The 17,589-nt window shown below is 35.2% G+C and overlaps 1 protein-coding gene and 1 non-coding gene across 2 annotated transcripts; both read right to left on the bottom strand.

Annotated features, from left to right (window-relative positions):
* Positions 1 to 547: 547 nt before the first annotated feature.
* Positions 548 to 5,999, bottom strand: LOC134331936 (elongation factor 2b). The gene is made up of 13 exons (XM_063013495.1): positions 5,912 to 5,999; positions 4,397 to 4,611; positions 3,982 to 4,163; positions 3,610 to 3,821; positions 3,321 to 3,499; positions 3,111 to 3,216; positions 2,682 to 2,934; positions 2,399 to 2,594; positions 1,917 to 2,283; positions 1,477 to 1,830; positions 1,199 to 1,381; positions 950 to 1,082; positions 548 to 871 (listed from the first exon to the last, which is right to left on the bottom strand). Exons 1-13 carry the CDS (start codon positions 5,912 to 5,914, stop codon positions 678 to 680), a joined length of 2,577 nt encoding a protein of 858 aa, XP_062869565.1. The 5' UTR covers positions 5,915 to 5,999; the 3' UTR covers positions 548 to 677.
* LOC134331980 (small nucleolar RNA SNORD37) lies at positions 3,002 to 3,066 on the bottom strand. The gene has a single exon (XR_010015206.1). It is a non-coding gene; the product is annotated as a small nucleolar RNA SNORD37 (small nucleolar RNA).
* Positions 6,000 to 17,589: the final 11,590 nt, after the last annotated feature.

Genomic DNA, 17,589 nt, shown 5'->3' with positions numbered 1-17,589 from the left:
CAAAGCCAGTGGCCTCTTAGATATTTATCTTACCACTGCACTACGTTTTCTACATTTAAAGTAAATGGTCCTTATAAAGCAACCTTGATTTTCCATTCACATAACTTCTCCAGGAAGTTTCATAATACACTTACCACTTAATATAAAACCTTAAGAGTAATTGAAGACCTCAAGGTACTGAACAATCAAACAGATACAATGACCAATATAAAGGTCTGTAAAAAGAAGTCTGTATGTTTTAAACAGCTCAACATTTTTTGAGAATCAGTTGTTAAAGCAATGCTGACCATTAGGCAGCAATATCACAAAGTCTTAACAGAATACAGGCTGATCATGACAGACCAAACTAAAAGCTGCTTACTTAACTTTGACAGCTAATAACTAAGTCTGGCAAATAGTGAGTGGTCTTTTTTTACCTCTCTATACACTAACTTCACCTACAAAAGTTACTGTAATTGTTTAATAAAAACACAAAGGGCAGGCTCACTGGTATCCCTTTTACACATACCCAATATGTACCCTCACAAAGCAAATGTCCACACACCTCAATTTTTATTTCCTTTATTAACATATTCTTTTTTTATATTTTATCGATAGTATGTCATGATGTTTGGCAAGCATTAGTGCTCTTGGTCTGTACAGTCCAGTCCCTCAGTGAGGGGAAAGGTGGAGGATCTTTACAATTTGTCCAAGTAGTTATCCAGAGCAGGGATTCCTTCCTTGAGCCCCTTACGCTTGCGTGTGTCAACAACGACCTGTGCGGGCTTGCTTGCTCCATCCATTGGGTCTCCAGGCAGGATCTGCCAGTGGTCAAACACACACTGTGGGAAGGCCTGGCCAGAAGTGTTGGAACGAAGGTCAGCGGTAAATCCTGTGAAAAGATAAGGTTAGACTCTGCCTTTGACAACCAAAACTTTAAAAAAATATATAAACTGGATGCTTGACTTACCGAAAGACTCATTGACAGGCAAGTAAGCCTTGACCACGAACATGGGTGTTCCCATGACCTGGGACTCCTCAAACACCAGACCTCTCTTTCTGTTCAGTACACCATAGATGCCACCAACAACAGCCTCAGGACACTGGGGGTACAGAATATATCTTTTAATAAAAACACTAGCTTATATCTACATAAGCAAAGTAAAATAAGAAATAAGTAGGGAACAAAGAACCACACTAATCCCGAGCGCTAACCTACCTGGATCTCCACCAGATAAACAGGCTCAAGAAGTCTGGGCTCAGCAGTCAGCTGGCAGGCATAAAGCACTCTACGAGCAGTTGGAATGATCTGGCCACCACCACGGTGGATGGCATCTGTGTGAAGTGTCACATCATGGACGTCGAAGCGAATGCCACGCATGTTCTCCTCGCAAAGCACACCCTGGGAATTAAATCAAACATTTAGACACCACGATAAAAAGGTGCAGTCAGCAATTTAGGCCGCATTGAAAGGCACACAGCGACGATCAGTCTTACCTCCTTGCTAGCCCACTGGAAGCCAGCCACCACACTGTCCTTGATCTCGTTAAGGTACTGCACTCCCTTGGTCACGTCAACCAAAACGTTGGGGCCAGTTCCATCAGGGCCAAAGCACCAGATCTTACGAGCCTCGGTCACCTCCCATTCATACTTCTCAGCTAGGTAACGAGCACGAGCCTTCATCTCCTGCCTGGCAGTGACATCACCTTTGTCAATATCCTCAGGCAGACCCTCAGCCAGAGGACAAGCCTTCATGAACAGACGATTGTGTTTGTTGGGGGACTTGGACAGGCACATTATTTTGGACTCCTCGGACACGGTCTCTCTGTATGACACAACTGGGTCGGATTTCTGTTCGAGAAAAAAAAAAAAAAAAGGATTTAGAATTCACATTTACACTATTAGCAAAAAGAACAGCAACATTTACTCTATCGTACCTTCAATGGAATGCAGGCATGGTCCTCCTCAAGGTCCTTCAAGCAGATCTCAAGATGCAGCTCTCCAGCACCAGCGATGATATGCTCACCAGACTCCTCAATGATGCACTGCACCATGGGGTCGGACTTGGCCAGACGCTTCAGACCCTCCACCAGTTTGGGCAAGTCTGCAGGGTTCTTGGCCTCAACAGCAACTCTCACCACAGGGCTGACACTAAACTTCATCACACGCATGTTATGGGCTTGTTCGAAGGTGGTGATGGTTCCGGTCTTCACCAAAAACTGGTCCACGCCAACCAGACCGACAATGTTACCACAAGGCACATCTTCAATAGGCTCGACGTAACGGCCCATCATCAGAATGGTTCTGCGAGAAACGAGTTTAACTTAAAGGCATTCCTCAAATTAAGCTTATAAACATGATCAAAATACCACCCAACATTTATTTATATTAAACTTTTCCCAACAACTCAAATACTAACCTCTGGATAGGCTTCAGGTAAAGATCTTCCTTCTTTCCAGGGGTGTAATTTGGTCCCATAATGCGAACCTTCAGACCAGTGGAGACAGAGCCAGAGAAGACACGACCGAAAGCATAGAAACGACCCTTGTCAGTAGTCGGCACCATTTTTGAGATGTACATCATAAGTGGAGCTTTGGGGTCACAGTTCTTAATACCTGAAAAAAGTTAAATGTAAGAGCACTTCCCAGGCACCTCAATGTTTAGTTTTAGCCCAAACGTAAAATTTTTTAACTCCAGCTTACCCATGGCAGCTTCATCGTCACCAGGTCCTTCATACAGCAGCTCACAACGGTATTTCTGAGCCGTCACAGGTGAGGGGAGGTGAATGGTAATCATCTGAAGCAGGGCTTCACCAGCTGGCAGCCAGCGACGCATCACAGACTTCAGCAGAGGCTTGCCCTCCTTCTCTTTGTCCTCAGTGTCAAGCTTGATGTCCAGCTTTTCGATCAGCTTAGCGGTTTCCTCTTTCTTGAAGTGCATGATGGCATCAAAAACCTATAAAGAAAGCACTATTAAAGTTTTTGTACCCCAAAACATACAAGTCATGCACGGTGCTTCAACAAATCAGACTAAGTCTTTCACCACTAGACAATCAGGTCAAAGTGAAGATTTGAAGTCATCACTTATTTTAATTCTGGGTAGTTTTACACAAACAAAGTCTTTCTACTCACTTTGAAGATGGGATCCAGGATGAGCTGGGCGAAGGTTCTGGGGAGCTTCTTGCCATCGGGTCCATTGGGAGATTTGCTAAATTTACCAGTAGCAGGGTCAAAAAACCTAGGAGGGGAGAATGTTAATCCATCAACCTTTTTGCAAAACTTGCCTGCACTGACATCAGCATATTCTAAACAAAAGGCCTGCAAACAAGACGGTAGGCCTACCTTTCACCCCAAAGTTTCTTCATCATGTCCTCCACTTTCTTGCAGCGATCAGCTGGTGACAGCTGGGCATCTCCCTTGGCAGCAAACTTCATCACGTACATTTCAGCAAACTGTTTTAGGGTAAAAGCCCAGCCGTGGAGTCCAGAACCAAATCCAACGGTACCAACAACGGGATCAATCTAGGAGTGGAAATGTAGATTTAGCTTATGTAACAGTACACCCACTTGACAAACCACTCTTTATTAATCCTTAAAAAGGTAAAAGAAAGTCAAAGCCACAAAATGCTTACCATGATGTTGCCCATGGGTCCAGTTTCATCCTCACCATAGGTGGAAATGATGACGTTGACGTTCTCCACAATGCGCTGGAAAGTTTGGTACAGTTCCTCTGGCTCCAACTGCAGCTCCAGCAGGGCACGGTCCATCTTGTTCATCATCAGCACTGGCTTGATCCTCTCACCAATAGCTTGTCTCAGCACAGTCTCGGTCTGCACACACACTCCTATGATAAAGGCAAGCAGATCAGGTTAGGAACACTGCTACATACGACATTAACCATCTACTCTCCAACAATCAGTACAAGATTATTCTACACATTTAGAACCTGCCTAAACATTAAAATCATGCATGATAGCACAAAAGCAGTGTAGGATTTTACTCACCAGACACGCAGTCAACCACCACCAGGGCTCCATCAGTGACACGCAGAGCAGCAGTCACTTCTGAGGAGAAGTCAACGTGCCCAGGGGAATCGATAAGGTTAATCAGAAAGCCAGAACCATCCTTGCTCTGCTTGATGAATGACAAGTCGTTGTCACTCAGCTCATAGAACAAGGAGATAGCACTACAAAAACAAAGTGTCATTAGAATTAGTATACCTCAGGAATGCTAATAAAGAATTTAATTATTACCAAAGACATAGTATTATAAAACTAATCATTCCCGACTTCAGAATTGTAATGACCCTATACATAAAATTTATAGAATATACACAATTTACACAGTAGCATCTCCTAAATCTCCATTAAATCTGTTTCACTGTAGTAACAGTTGGTGGTTTGGGCCAAAATCACTTACGTGGACTTGATGGTGATGCAGCGCTCCTGCTCATCTTTTCTTGTGTCAGTAAAGCGTGTTTCTCCAGCACGGGCTGAAGCGATGATACCAGCCTTGGACACCAGCGAGTCAGTCAAAGTGGATTTACCGTGGTCCACGTGAGCAATCACAGACATGTTACGGATGTTGGACTTTTTGTCCATGATGGCACGGATCTGGTCTATGGTGAAGTTCACCTAGGGACAGAAGACATTTGGTTGATTAGAAGTAATCAGTATAGCACCAAAGGTCAGATCTGACTCCGTGTCATTTAGCTGAGCACAGCAAAAGTTCAACAATCACCATAAAAAGATGGATTAGTAACAATACAAAGGTTACACCTGTCCTTTTTATCAATAACTACAGGTGAAATGGAAAACCCCAAGTTGAGGTTTTAAACAATATACTTAGAATTTGACAAATACCAAGTTCACAAAAACATCACAGCAGAATAACTACTGGTTTAAAGAATGTTTATGCCTTTATAGCAATACTGTATTGCACAAAGCCAGGCTCAGGACTGTTCCTTTAATTTCTGCTCCCAGAGAAACTCATTTCAAACAGCAGGCAAAAAAAAAAAAAAAACTAACATTGCATAATACATTCCTTGGAAAAGAGAACGCATCCCTTTAATATTCTCAGGGCCCCACGTCCACACAAACACTCTGATAAACACCTGATGCCAACGATGTAATGTACAGCTGTTCTTAAAAACTGCTAGTAAACCCTGGCATCAGTTGAGACCATCATGATCATTAACATCCAGATGTGACTAGGGTTATATAAGGTCTAAGCCGAGTGAAGTCTCAAAATGTGGAATCTGTTTTGAATTTTCATTAAGGAAAAATGCCACCATAATGTACATTTCCTCTATTATAGGTTTGGACTTCAGATTAAATAGTAATCTAAGGCAGCCAGCAGTGTAACAAGGTGCGCCACATCTTCTGCTACAGGCCACGTGTAACTCTGGTACAGGGCCAGCCACAACCAGCGGCCCGGCAACCCGCTAAGTCACGAAACGTCACCATTTTCTACCTACTAAACCTCTCCGAACGGCTTTATAAGAATTAAACAAGACCATAAAATTAGAGCCATTCCGGATCATAGAAACCGTTCTATATGAAAATTCTGAGGCAAAGCTGGTAATAAAGCTAGCATTAAAACTAGCATGCTAGGCGGCCAACGCCTGAAACATCACATTTACGGAGCTACAACTACCGACAGGCTTGCACGACACTATTAACGTAAACGTAAAGTCAAGACACAATTCTTAATTTACAGCATTTAAAACGCATAGCGCGAACATGTTTGTTACACCAGGTTTTAAAAAGCCGGCCCGGTGAGGCCTAACCAGACACAATAGGTCGCCATTTTGTTTACCCGGTACTTTAGGAATAAACACATTCATACCAGATTTAATAAAGTAAATACCCTAACAGCCTTACAATATAACGCAATTACACTGTACAAAAGTAAAATACAAAAAGATAAACTCACCATTTTGACGGATGTTGTTGGATTCGCTGTGAGGAGAATCAGACACAATTTTTACACTGCCTACCTCACCAGGGCATAGGCAGGGAAGAGACCGCTGACGTCAACACGTAAGTATATATAGCAGCACGCGCTACACGTAGGCTTGCGTGGCGACGTCAGTAAACGGCAGCAGGTCGAACCACTGTGCGAAATCAACAGCATAGAGAGAGAGAAGAGTCTAGTTATAACAGAGTAAAGTTATAACAGAGTATACAGTAGTTTTAACAGAGTAAAGTTATAACAGAGTAAAGTTATAACAGAGTATAAAGTAGTTATAACAGAGTAAAGTTATAACAGAGTATACAGTAGTTATAACAGAGTCTAGTTATAACAAAGTAAAGTTATAACAGAGTATACAGTAGTTTTAACAGAGTAAAGTTATAACAGAGTAAAGTTATAACAGAGTATAAAGTAGTTATAACAGAGTAAAGTTATAACAGAGTATACAGTAGTTATAACAGAGTCTAGTTATAACAGAGTAAAGTTATAACAGAGTATACAGTAGTTTTAACAGAGTAAAGTTATAACAGAGTATAAAGTAGTTATAACAGAGTAAAGTTATAACAGAGTAAACAGTAGTTTTAACAGAGTAAAGTTATAACAGAGTAAAGTTATAACAGAGTATACAGTAGTTTTAACAGAGTAAAGTTATAACAGAGTATACAGTAGTTATAACAGAGTAAAGTTATAACAGAGTAAAGTTATAACAGAGTATACAGTAGTTTTAACAGAGTAAAGTTATAACAGAGTAAAGTTATAACAGAGTATACAGTAGTTTTAACAGAGTAAAGTTATAACAGAGTAAAGTTATAACAGAGTATACAGTAGTTTTAACCGAGTAAAGTTATAACAGAGTATACAGTAGTTATAACAGAGTAAAGTTATAACAGAGTAAAGTTATAACAGAGTATACAGTAGTTATAACAGAGTAAAGTTATAACAGAGTATACAGTAGTTTTAACAGAGTAAAGTTATAACAGAGTATACAGTATTTTTAACAGAGTAAAGTTATAACAGAGTAAAGTTATAACAGAGTATACAGTAGTTATAACAGAGTAAAGTTATAACAGAGTATACAGTAGTTTTAACAGAGTAAAGTTATAACAGAGTAAAGTTATAACAGAGTATACAGTAGTTTTAACAGAGTAAAGTTATAACAGAGTTAAGTTATAACAGAGTATACAGTAGTTATAACAGAGTAAAGTTATAACAGAGTATACAGTAGTTTTAACAGAGTAAAGTTATAACAGAGTAAAGTTATAACAGAGTATACAGTAGTTTTAACAGAGTAAAGTTATAACAGAGTATACAGTAGTTATAACAGAGTAAAGTTATAACAGAGTAAAGTTATAACAGAGTATACAGTAGTTATAACAGAGTAAAGTTATAACACAGTATACAGTAGTTTTAACATAGTAAAGTTATAACAGAGTATACAGTAGTTTTAACAGAGTAAAGTTATAACAGAGTAAAGTTATAACAGAGTATACAGTAGTTTTAACAGAGTAAAGTTATAACAGAGTAAAGTTATAACAGAGTATACAGTAGTTATAACAGAGAAAAGTTATAACAGAGTATACAGTAGTTTTAACAGAGTAAAGTTATAACAGAGTAAAGTTATAACAGAGTATACAGTAGTTTTAACAGAGTAAAGTTATAACAGAGTAGTTATAACAGAGTATACAGTAGTTATAACAGAGTAAAGTTATAACAGAGCAAAGTTATAACAGAGTATACAGTAGTTATAACAGAGTAAAGTTATAACAGAGTAAAGTTATAACAGAGTAAACAGTAGTTATAATAGAGTAAAGTTATAACAGAGTATACAGTAGTTTTAACAGAGTAAAGTTATAACAGAGTATACAGTAGTTATAACAGAGTAAAGTTATAACAGAGTAAAGTTATAACAGAGTATACAGTAGTTATAACAGAGTAAAGTTATAACAGAGTATACAGTAGTTTTAACAGAGTAAAGTTATAACAGAGTATACAGTATTTTTAACAGAGTAAAGTTATAACAGAGTAAAGTTATAACAGAGTATACAGTAGTTATAACAGAGTAAAGTTATAACAGAGTATACAGTAGTTTTAACAGAGTAAAGTTATAACAGAGTAAAGTTATAACAGAGTATACAGTAGTTTTAACAGAGTAAAGTTATAACAGAGTTAAGTTATAACAGAGTATACAGTAGTTATAACAGAGTAAAGTTATAACAGAGTATACAGTAGTTTTAACAGAGTAAAGTTATAACAGAGTAAAGTTATAACAGAGTATACAGTAGTTTTAACAGAGTAAAGTTATAACAGAGTATACAGTAGTTATAACAGAGTAAAGTTATAACAGAGTAAAGTTATAACAGAGTATACAGTAGTTATAACAGAGTAAAGTTATAACACAGTATACAGTAGTTTTAACATAGTAAAGTTATAACAGAGTATACAGTAGTTTTAACAGAGTAAAGTTATAACAGAGTAAAGTTATAACAGAGTATACAGTAGTTTTAACAGAGTAAAGTTATAACAGAGTAAAGTTATAACAGAGTATACAGTAGTTATAACAGAGAAAAGTTATAACAGAGTATACAGTAGTTTTAACAGAGTAAAGTTATAACAGAGTAAAGTTATAACAGAGTATACAGTAGTTTTAACAGAGTAAAGTTATAACAGAGTAGTTATAACAGAGTATACAGTAGTTATAACAGAGTAAAGTTATAACAGAGCAAAGTTATAACAGAGTATACAGTAGTTATAACAGAGTAAAGTTATAACAGAGTAAAGTTATAACAGAGTAAACAGTAGTTATAATAGAGTAAAGTTATAACAGAGTATACAGTAGTTTTAACAGAGTAAAGTTATAACAGAGTATACAGTAGTTTTAACAGAGTAAAGTTATAACAGAGTAAAGTTATAACAGAGTATACAGTAGTTTTAACAGAGTAAAGTTATAACAGAGTAAAATTATAACAGAGTATACAGTAGTTATAACAGAGTCAAGTTATAACAGAGTATACAGTAGTTTTAACAGAGTAAAGTTATAACAGAGTAAAGTTATAACAGAGTATACAGTAGTTATAACAGAGTCAAGTTATAACAGAGTATACAGTAGTTTTAACAGAGTAAAGTTATAACAGAGTAAAATTATAACAGAGTATACAGTAGTTATAACAGAGTCAAGTTATAACAGAGTATACAGTAGTTTTAACAGAGTAAAGTTATAACAGAGTAAAGTTATAACAGTGTAGTTATAACAGAGTCTAGTTATAACAGAGTAAAATTATAACAGAGTATACAGTAGTTATAACAGAGTAAAATTATAACAGAGTATACAGTAGTTATAACAGAGTAAAATTATAACAGAGTAAAGTTATAACAGAGTATACAGTAGTTATAACAGAGTAAAATTATAACAGAGTAAAGTTATAACAGAGTGTAGTTATAACAGAGTAAAGTTATAACAGAGTATACAGTAGTTATAACAGAGTAAAGTTATAACAGAGTATACAGTAGTTATAACAAAGTAAAGTTATAACAGAGTATACAGTAGTTATAACAGAGTAAAATTATAACAGAGTAAACTTATAACAGAGTATACAGTAGTTATAACAGAGTAAAATTATAACAGTGTAGTTATAACAGAGTAAAATTATAACAGAGTAAAGTTATAACAGAGTAAAATTATCACTGAGTAAAGTTATAACAGAGTGTAGTTATAACAGAGTAAAGTTATAACAGAGTATACAGTAGTTATAACAGAGTAAAGTTATAACAGAGTAAAGTTAAACAGAGTGTAGTTATAACAGAGTAAAGTTATAACAGAGTATACAGTAGTTATAACAGAGTAAAGTTATAACAGAGTGTAGTTATAACAGAGTAAAGTTATAACAGAGTAAAGTTATAACAGAGTATACAGTAGTTATAACAGAGTAAAGTTATAACAGAGTGTAGTTATAACAGAGTGTAGTTACAACAGAGTAAAGTTATAACAGAGTAAAGTTATAACAGAGTATACAGTAGTTATAACAGAGTAAAGTTATAACAGAGTGTAGTTATAACAGAGTAAAGTTTTAACAGAGTAAAGTTATAAAAGAGTGTAGTTATAACAGAGTGTAGTTATAACAGAGTGAAGTTATAACAGAGTATACAGTAGTTATAACAGAGTAAAGTTATAACAGAGTATACAGTAGTTATAACAGAGTAAAGTTATAACAGAGTGTAGTTATAACAGAGTAAAGTTTTAACAGAGTAAAGTTATAACAGAGTCTAGTTATAACAGAGTAAAGTTATAACAGAGTAAAGTTATAACAGAGTATAGTTATAACAGAGTATACAGTAGTTATAACAGAGTGTAGTTATAACAGTGTATAGTTATAACAGAGTAGACAGTAGTTATAACAGAGTGTAGTTATAACAGTGTATAGTTATAACAGAGTATAGTTATAACAGAGTGTAGTTATAACAGAGTAAAGTTATAACAGATTGTAGTTATAACAGAGTGTAGTTATAACAGAGTATACAGTAGTTATAACAGAGTGTAGTTATAACAGTGTATAGTTATAACAGTGTATAGTTATAACAGAGTATAGTTATAACAGAGTGTAGTTATAACAGTGTATAGTTATAACAGAGTATACAGTAGTTATAACAGAGTAAAGTTATAACAGAGTGTAGTTATAACAGAGTGTAGTTACAACAGAGTAAAGTTATAACAGAGTAAAGTTATAACAGAGTATACAGTAGTTATAACAGAGTAAAGTTATAACAGAGTGTAGTTATAACAGAGTAAAGTTTTAACAGAGTAAAGTTATAAAAGAGTGTAGTTATAACAGAGTGTAGTTATAACAGAGTGAAGTTATAACAGAGTATACAGTAGTTATAACAGAGTAAAGGTATAACAGAGTATACAGTAGTTATAACAGAGTAAAGTTATAACAGAGTGTAGTTATAACAGAGTAAAGTTTTAACAGAGTAAAGTTATAACAGTCTAGTTATAACAGAGTAAAGTTATAACAGAGTAAAGTTATAACAGAGTGTAGTTATAACAGTGTATAGTTATAACAGAGTATACAGTAGTTATAACAGAGTGTAGTTATAACAGTGTATAGTTATAACAGAGTATACAGTAGTTATAACAGAGTGTAGTTATAACAGTGTATAGTTATAACAGAGTATAGTTATAACAGAGTGTAGTTATAACAGAGTAAAGTTATAACAGATTGTAGTTATAACAGAGTGTAGTTATAACAGAGTATACAGTAGTTATAACAGAGTGTAGTTATAACAGTGTATAGTTATAACAGAGTATAGTTATAACAGAGTGTAGTTATAACAGAGTGTAGTTATAACAGAGTGTAGTTATAACAGAGTATACAGTAGTTATAACAGAGTATAGTTATAACAGAGTATACAGTAGTTATAACAGCCACGTTTTATATTCGTTACTGTAACATTAAAAAACAACAATTTTTTATTGCTTTTAGAAAGGAAATGAAACCCTATACTGAATTAATACAACCGCCTTTAAAACAAAGGCTATTAAAACTGTTAAAGCATGTATCTACTAAGCATGTATGTGTAGGCTATATCTCCCTAGCAATGGTATTTTTGTATGTATGTATACAGTGGTATATATAATGGTAAAATGTATTTATTTTTCAATTTTTAAAAAACTAAGGCTGGTCTTTTTTAAAAAATAATAAAATACTGGTCACAATTTCTTTAACTAAATAAATATAAATGCATAAATTACTAAAAAGTTAAAAGATTCAAAATAATTTTAAAGTACAGTGGTACCTTGTAACTCAACGTCCCCTAAACTCAAAATCTTTGAAACTCAAACAGCTGATCTGATCAACAGCTGTGTATCAATTTTTAAAAACTGCTAGTAAAGCTCTGGCATCAGTTGAGACCATCATGATTATTAGCATCCAGATGTGTCTAAGGTTATATGAGGTCTTAGCCGAGTGAAGTCTCAAAGTGTGGAATCTGTTTTGAATTTTTGTTAAGGAAAAATGCCACCATAATGTACATTTTCCCTATACTACATTTGGATGTCAGATTAAATAGTAATCTCGGGCAACCAGCAAAAAAAATCTTTGAAACGCAACACCCTTAGTCAAGAAATTTGTACCCTTAAACTCAATGTTTTTCTTAAACTAAACATTTCCCTTAAACTTAACGTGTGTGCGACTGCTGCTTTGTTTAGTGCTCGGCCTGAGCGGTGCAGTAAAACGTCATCAAAGTGTGAATATAAGACAAATCTACATTTGTGTGGAATAACCATCAAATCCAGTCTAAGAGCATCCACATGTATCTGTGTTTATCTGGATTTTTCTCCTGTTTCACTTTTAAACTTGTGTTACAGCTAGAGATTCTGAGAAATTGTGAGAATCAGCTTTTCCTAAAATATATGCAGTTCTACAGGACCATGGAACGCATTACCAGGTTTTCCAAACATTATGAGAACCTTATGGGAAAAAATACCTTAAAACTCAATGCCTTTTAAACTCAATGCCACTCCAAGAACAAAATGACATTGAGTTTCAAGGTACCACTGTAGTCTATGAAAACTTACTTAAATGCATTTGTATAATTTTCCTCATTATATATAAATGCTCTCACCTTGCTTATTATGTGTGAGGTTTATGACATTTTAGCTGACAATTATTTGCCATAGAACTTGTTGCAAGTAACATATAATTATTTTTTCTTGTCTTTATGCTACAGTAAAATTATTTTAAATGATATTACAGTTACAATTGGCAATATTCAAATTCCCTTTACCCCCTTTATTAAACAGAGAAATAATATTCTTAATACAAACTACATTGTATAGTTTACACAAAGGGCTATAAAAGCTTTGCAAATAAACAAATATAACTGTTAAGCAACAACATTGTTGCAAATGACATGCAAATGTTGGACAGGCACCTGATTACATTACTAAAGGCAAAAAGCTGTAGAAGATGACAATTAACTGCATTTTACATATCCAAATTACTTGTTCAAGAATTTGAGGTAAAGAATATTAGGTAAATATGTGTGTGTTATACATATAACATGCCTACCATGTTTATGTTTAACTTATAGATGAGTATGTGCCCGATTAAATAAAGCCTGATTCTGATTCTGATTCTGAGTATGTGGCAAAAAAGTATGTGGTTCTTGTGATGGATTTCCTCTATATTTTGGTACATGACTGCCAGGATTCACTGCAAGAGCATTTGTAGGGTTGAACACTGTTGTTGCAGTATGTTTGGCTAAAATAGTCAAAGATAGATTAAGTCTCTTGGTGTTGGCATAACAATTCCAGCATTTATACTGCCAAACAAACATGGATATCTAAAGGAAATTAAAACAGGTAGAATGCAAGGTTACAGTAATTTGAGTGCATATGGGTAAATATGTAAATGTGTGTTTTAGAATTGCCCTTACTGGATGAGCAACTGCTTTTGAGCAACATACAGTCGAACACAAAACAAACAGCAGCTCGTACAAAGTAAACATAAATAAATCCTACAGGCAGGTGGCACTACTGCTCTTATAGCAGCTCAGTATGTATGATGTGCACTTCTGCACTTTCCCTCTCTAGCCAGTAACTTGTGATGACCGACAGTGGTACAGTGGTATGTGTTGTAATGTTGTGCTATATGCACGGTTAGGTCAGCATGACAGTCGCTCTAACAGGCTGCACATGGAGTAGAGAAGAACTGTTGTGTTCTAATTACCATATTATGTATTTAGATTAGTACATAAAATTAGATTTCAAATAATGGCAAGGCTACTATTTTGAGAATACTATTACAGGCTTTTGTGTGCGAATTGAAACACGGCCGCCCAGTTTGACGCGTAAACTGACATTTTTGCTCCGTGTGCAGCCTGATACAACGACTTTTATACATTTATATACATTTATACCAAAATATTTCATGTAAAGTTGTTGTGTGTATTCTGTAAAACTGTCCACATTCTCTAATTACTTTATTTTATATGTTGTTTACAGATTCTTTAAAATTTGATGCACAATTTGGATTTGGTGCAGCTCTGTAAGAAAATACAAAAGGACTAAAGTAAGATGCCAAGTTCCAGGAGACATAATGTGCATGTAGATGCAGGGTAACACTGCATTATGAATGAAGAAACACAATGATATAGTATTGTGGCATCAACAAAAAGAGGGACGAGGCATAAGGAAACATTTCACTCTTTTATATTTATAAAAAGCTAATTATAAAATTGCTCTTGATGTGAGTCAAGGGCTTGGGCAAGACATTAACAGTCTGTACTGCCATTCAAAGAAAAGAGGCGGATTAAAAAGTAACAGGTAAAATGACTAATTTGTGGTTTGTGTCTAACTGTGACTGATCATGTCTGGATGCTTTGTATAAGCAGTAGTATTGTATCGACAGCCGCTTTTTATTTCTGTTACATTATGTTGTTTGAGGATGTAGAGTCTCTGTTGGTGTTCAGGTTCCAGCTTCTGTTTGTATTGCAACCCATTTAAAAGAGTTCTGGGGGTTATTGCTTTGTAACTGATGGTGTGTTGATGGATGAAGATGAGGTTGTTGCTCTCAGATCGTTACAGTAGGCCACCTGTTGTCTGCAGAGTAATTCATTATTGATTGAAATTTTGTTATCAATTCATTGTGTTATTAACACATTTAAAGAACCTTCTTTCCACTTTCTGTCCTAATTTAAATATATAAAGTTTCTCAATGCATTCTGGTGACCCTTCCTAATTGCACACCTTTGCTGGATAACACCAAGAGCCCTAACATGTTTGAAGGAACACTCTATGCTCTCTGTATTACTCTGACTTCTGGACCAGACAGTAAGAGTATTTGTTAATGAACCGGTTGTACTACCAAGACATATAAAATAACTTAACACTGTGTGTATATATAAATTACAGTTATTTAGCCAGATGACACGGACACCCATACTTTTTTGGCAAGGGGATTTTATTCCTAGTACTCCAGTGTCCTTCCACCTTTCAGAGAAAAATGTGGTGAATGACTTTTACTTCATAATTGTGTTTAGTGTTTTTGGGATAGGCTCTGAACAAAATCATTGTATCATAATTACTGAAGATAAATGAGTTATTGTTTTAAATAATGTAATTAATACATAATGAATAAAGTATTTCTCTTACACCCTGTTCAATGCACATGATTACAAAAGCTTCTTCTGCACCCAGCTGAACTTAAAATAAACGTATTAATGCATTTATGAGAAAAGAGGCTGGATCCTTAATCCCCAATGTCTCCACAATGTCTCGAAATCTTTTGATGCCAACCTAAAGTTCATAAGAACTGCTTTCAAGCATTTCTCACATAGTGCATGGGTCAGATTAAATGTGACAGTCTGCTCTTTGTAGATTGTGAGAAATAAAAAAAAGTTCTTTGCTGCATAAACCATGAAAGTATGATTTGTCCTCCTTAAATTTGTTTTTTGTTAAACTGACATTAACTATTTATTACTGAAGGCTAAAAGTGGACAAACAGACTTTCCAGTTATAAGGGAGATTTTACAGTAACAACATATTTTTGTCTACGTATTTAAGGGTTGCCACAACAGATTATTCTGATCTGCATACCTGATTTTGTATAGGTTTATGCTGGATACCCTTCCTGATGCAACCCTCCTTATTTTTTATGGACTTGTGACAGGCACTGAGAAGTGCACCTCCAATGGCTAGACTTCAACATGCTTGATTGTGTTCCAGCAGCTTTATTTATGACTGATCTGAAATTTTTATAGTCCTTAAATTAAATATGACCATTTAGAGGAATTTCCTTTCCACATAAGGTAATTGTTAAGGTTTTGTTTAACCCTGGCAAGCCCTATTTATGTGAGTTTTAGTCAGGCTTGTGGTTGATCCAGAGCTTACGCAAAAAGACTGGGCACGATGCAGTAGTACACACAGGACAGGAAGCAAATCTATATTAGGCAAACATGTTTACATATTTAGTAGACATTTAGTAGATTACCCACCAAATAAATAAAACGTCTTACAGATAGTGATAGACTAAAGGCGTGGCTCAAACCCAGGTCCCAAAAAGTGGCATCCACACTTCCTGTTGCATATGCTGGCCTTATCTCTTGTTCATGCTTTTGCAAACGATAAGAACACAATTTCTGTTTTGTTTAATGCCAGTAAATCTCTCCTAAACCCGTAAGTGTACATGTTTTATTTTGATTTGGCAATTTAAATTATGTTAAAGGTCATGCAGTGAAACCTATAGGACAGAAATGGAAGATCTGACCCTTGAGCTGAGCAGGTCAGGGTGTGATCACACAGTAACAAAACATGACTAACACACTATGTAAACATTACATTTCTTCTTACCAAATTGGTAGCCCAATCATGTGATAACATTAGTTATTTAATTACAAACATTAGGTAACATACGTTTCTAGGCAGCTCAAGGATATATCTAGTAATACTAGTATAATAATTACCAAGTCTAGGTTCAGTATCATGCAGGTTTGGCAGGGATGTGTAATACATATGAGGATTCGAAACATGTTTATTACAGCAAGGCTGAGGACTTGAAACATGTTTATTAGAGCAAGACCAATAACCGTAGGCCGAGACTGTGGCTGAGCTCAAACCACTGACAAAGTATCTTTTGAGTCTATCTATTAAGTCTCTATATTTAATAATTCATACAGTTGTGCAGATCTCAAATCTTGATCACGACTGTGCTCTAAATGGTGCATACACCCACTTGTAACCTTGGGAAATTACAGACAGTTTGTCAAAATAAATGGACCAATTGAAACCTAATGTTGTAAATAGCTAATAATTTCTTGAATGTGGACATTTGACGCTGTAATTGCTAACGACAGCCTTCATTATTGAATACATTTTTAATTATTTTACATAAGATTTAAACCAGTGGATTCAGAAAGTATTCATTGTTGCCAATAGGGGCTTTTATAAAGTATTGAATACAGGGTGTAAATATTTTTGTGAATAAGAGATTTCATTTTGTGATTTTTCATTCATTTTTGAAAAAGCAAGTCTTCCAACTTCTGTATATTGCAAGGTGAAGTCCCATAGTTAAGGCCCTACCTAATTCATGGCCATGAAAAAAATTGGGAAATGAGCCTTTTCCCGTGTAATATGCAATTTTAAATTTAAAATGTAAAGTTTGTGTTTAGTGATTTAACATTTTTATTTGTATTTTGAGCCGGTCCTAACACGGCAATTCAGTTAGCAATCGGTTAGTCAAAATGTCCAAGATGTCGAAGTGTAAACTAGTTAAAAACACGACTCAGGTGACTAAGTTTGGAAAACTCTGAACCAATTCTGTGGACACGGAGGGGGGCGTGTCAAAACACGGACGAGAATTTTCATCTTTTAGACAAAACATGAAGCCTCGCATCATCACTGGATGTTCTAGATTTACATTCAACCATTTAGGTAGGCTGTGCTGTATATTGTAGGTTCCATTTATTCTATCATTCAGTTTATGTATGTTATTTATTGACTGTTGTGTAATGTGGCACTTTTCTTTAAAAATACATAAAACTTGGTATTTTTAAAAACAAGGTCTGTACAATTAAGCACATTTTCCTGTGAATTTAGTAGGGCCATAACTATAGTGCATCCTGGTGCAGTCTCTTCTACATATAAC

Source organism: Trichomycterus rosablanca, chromosome 17 (assembly GCF_030014385.1).
Source record: "Trichomycterus rosablanca isolate fTriRos1 chromosome 17, fTriRos1.hap1, whole genome shotgun sequence".
Classification (NCBI taxonomy): Eukaryota; Metazoa; Chordata; class Actinopteri; order Siluriformes; family Trichomycteridae; genus Trichomycterus; species Trichomycterus rosablanca.
The sequence above is the reverse complement of the archived record's forward strand: the minus strand, read 5'-3'. Positions and strand labels throughout refer to the sequence as shown.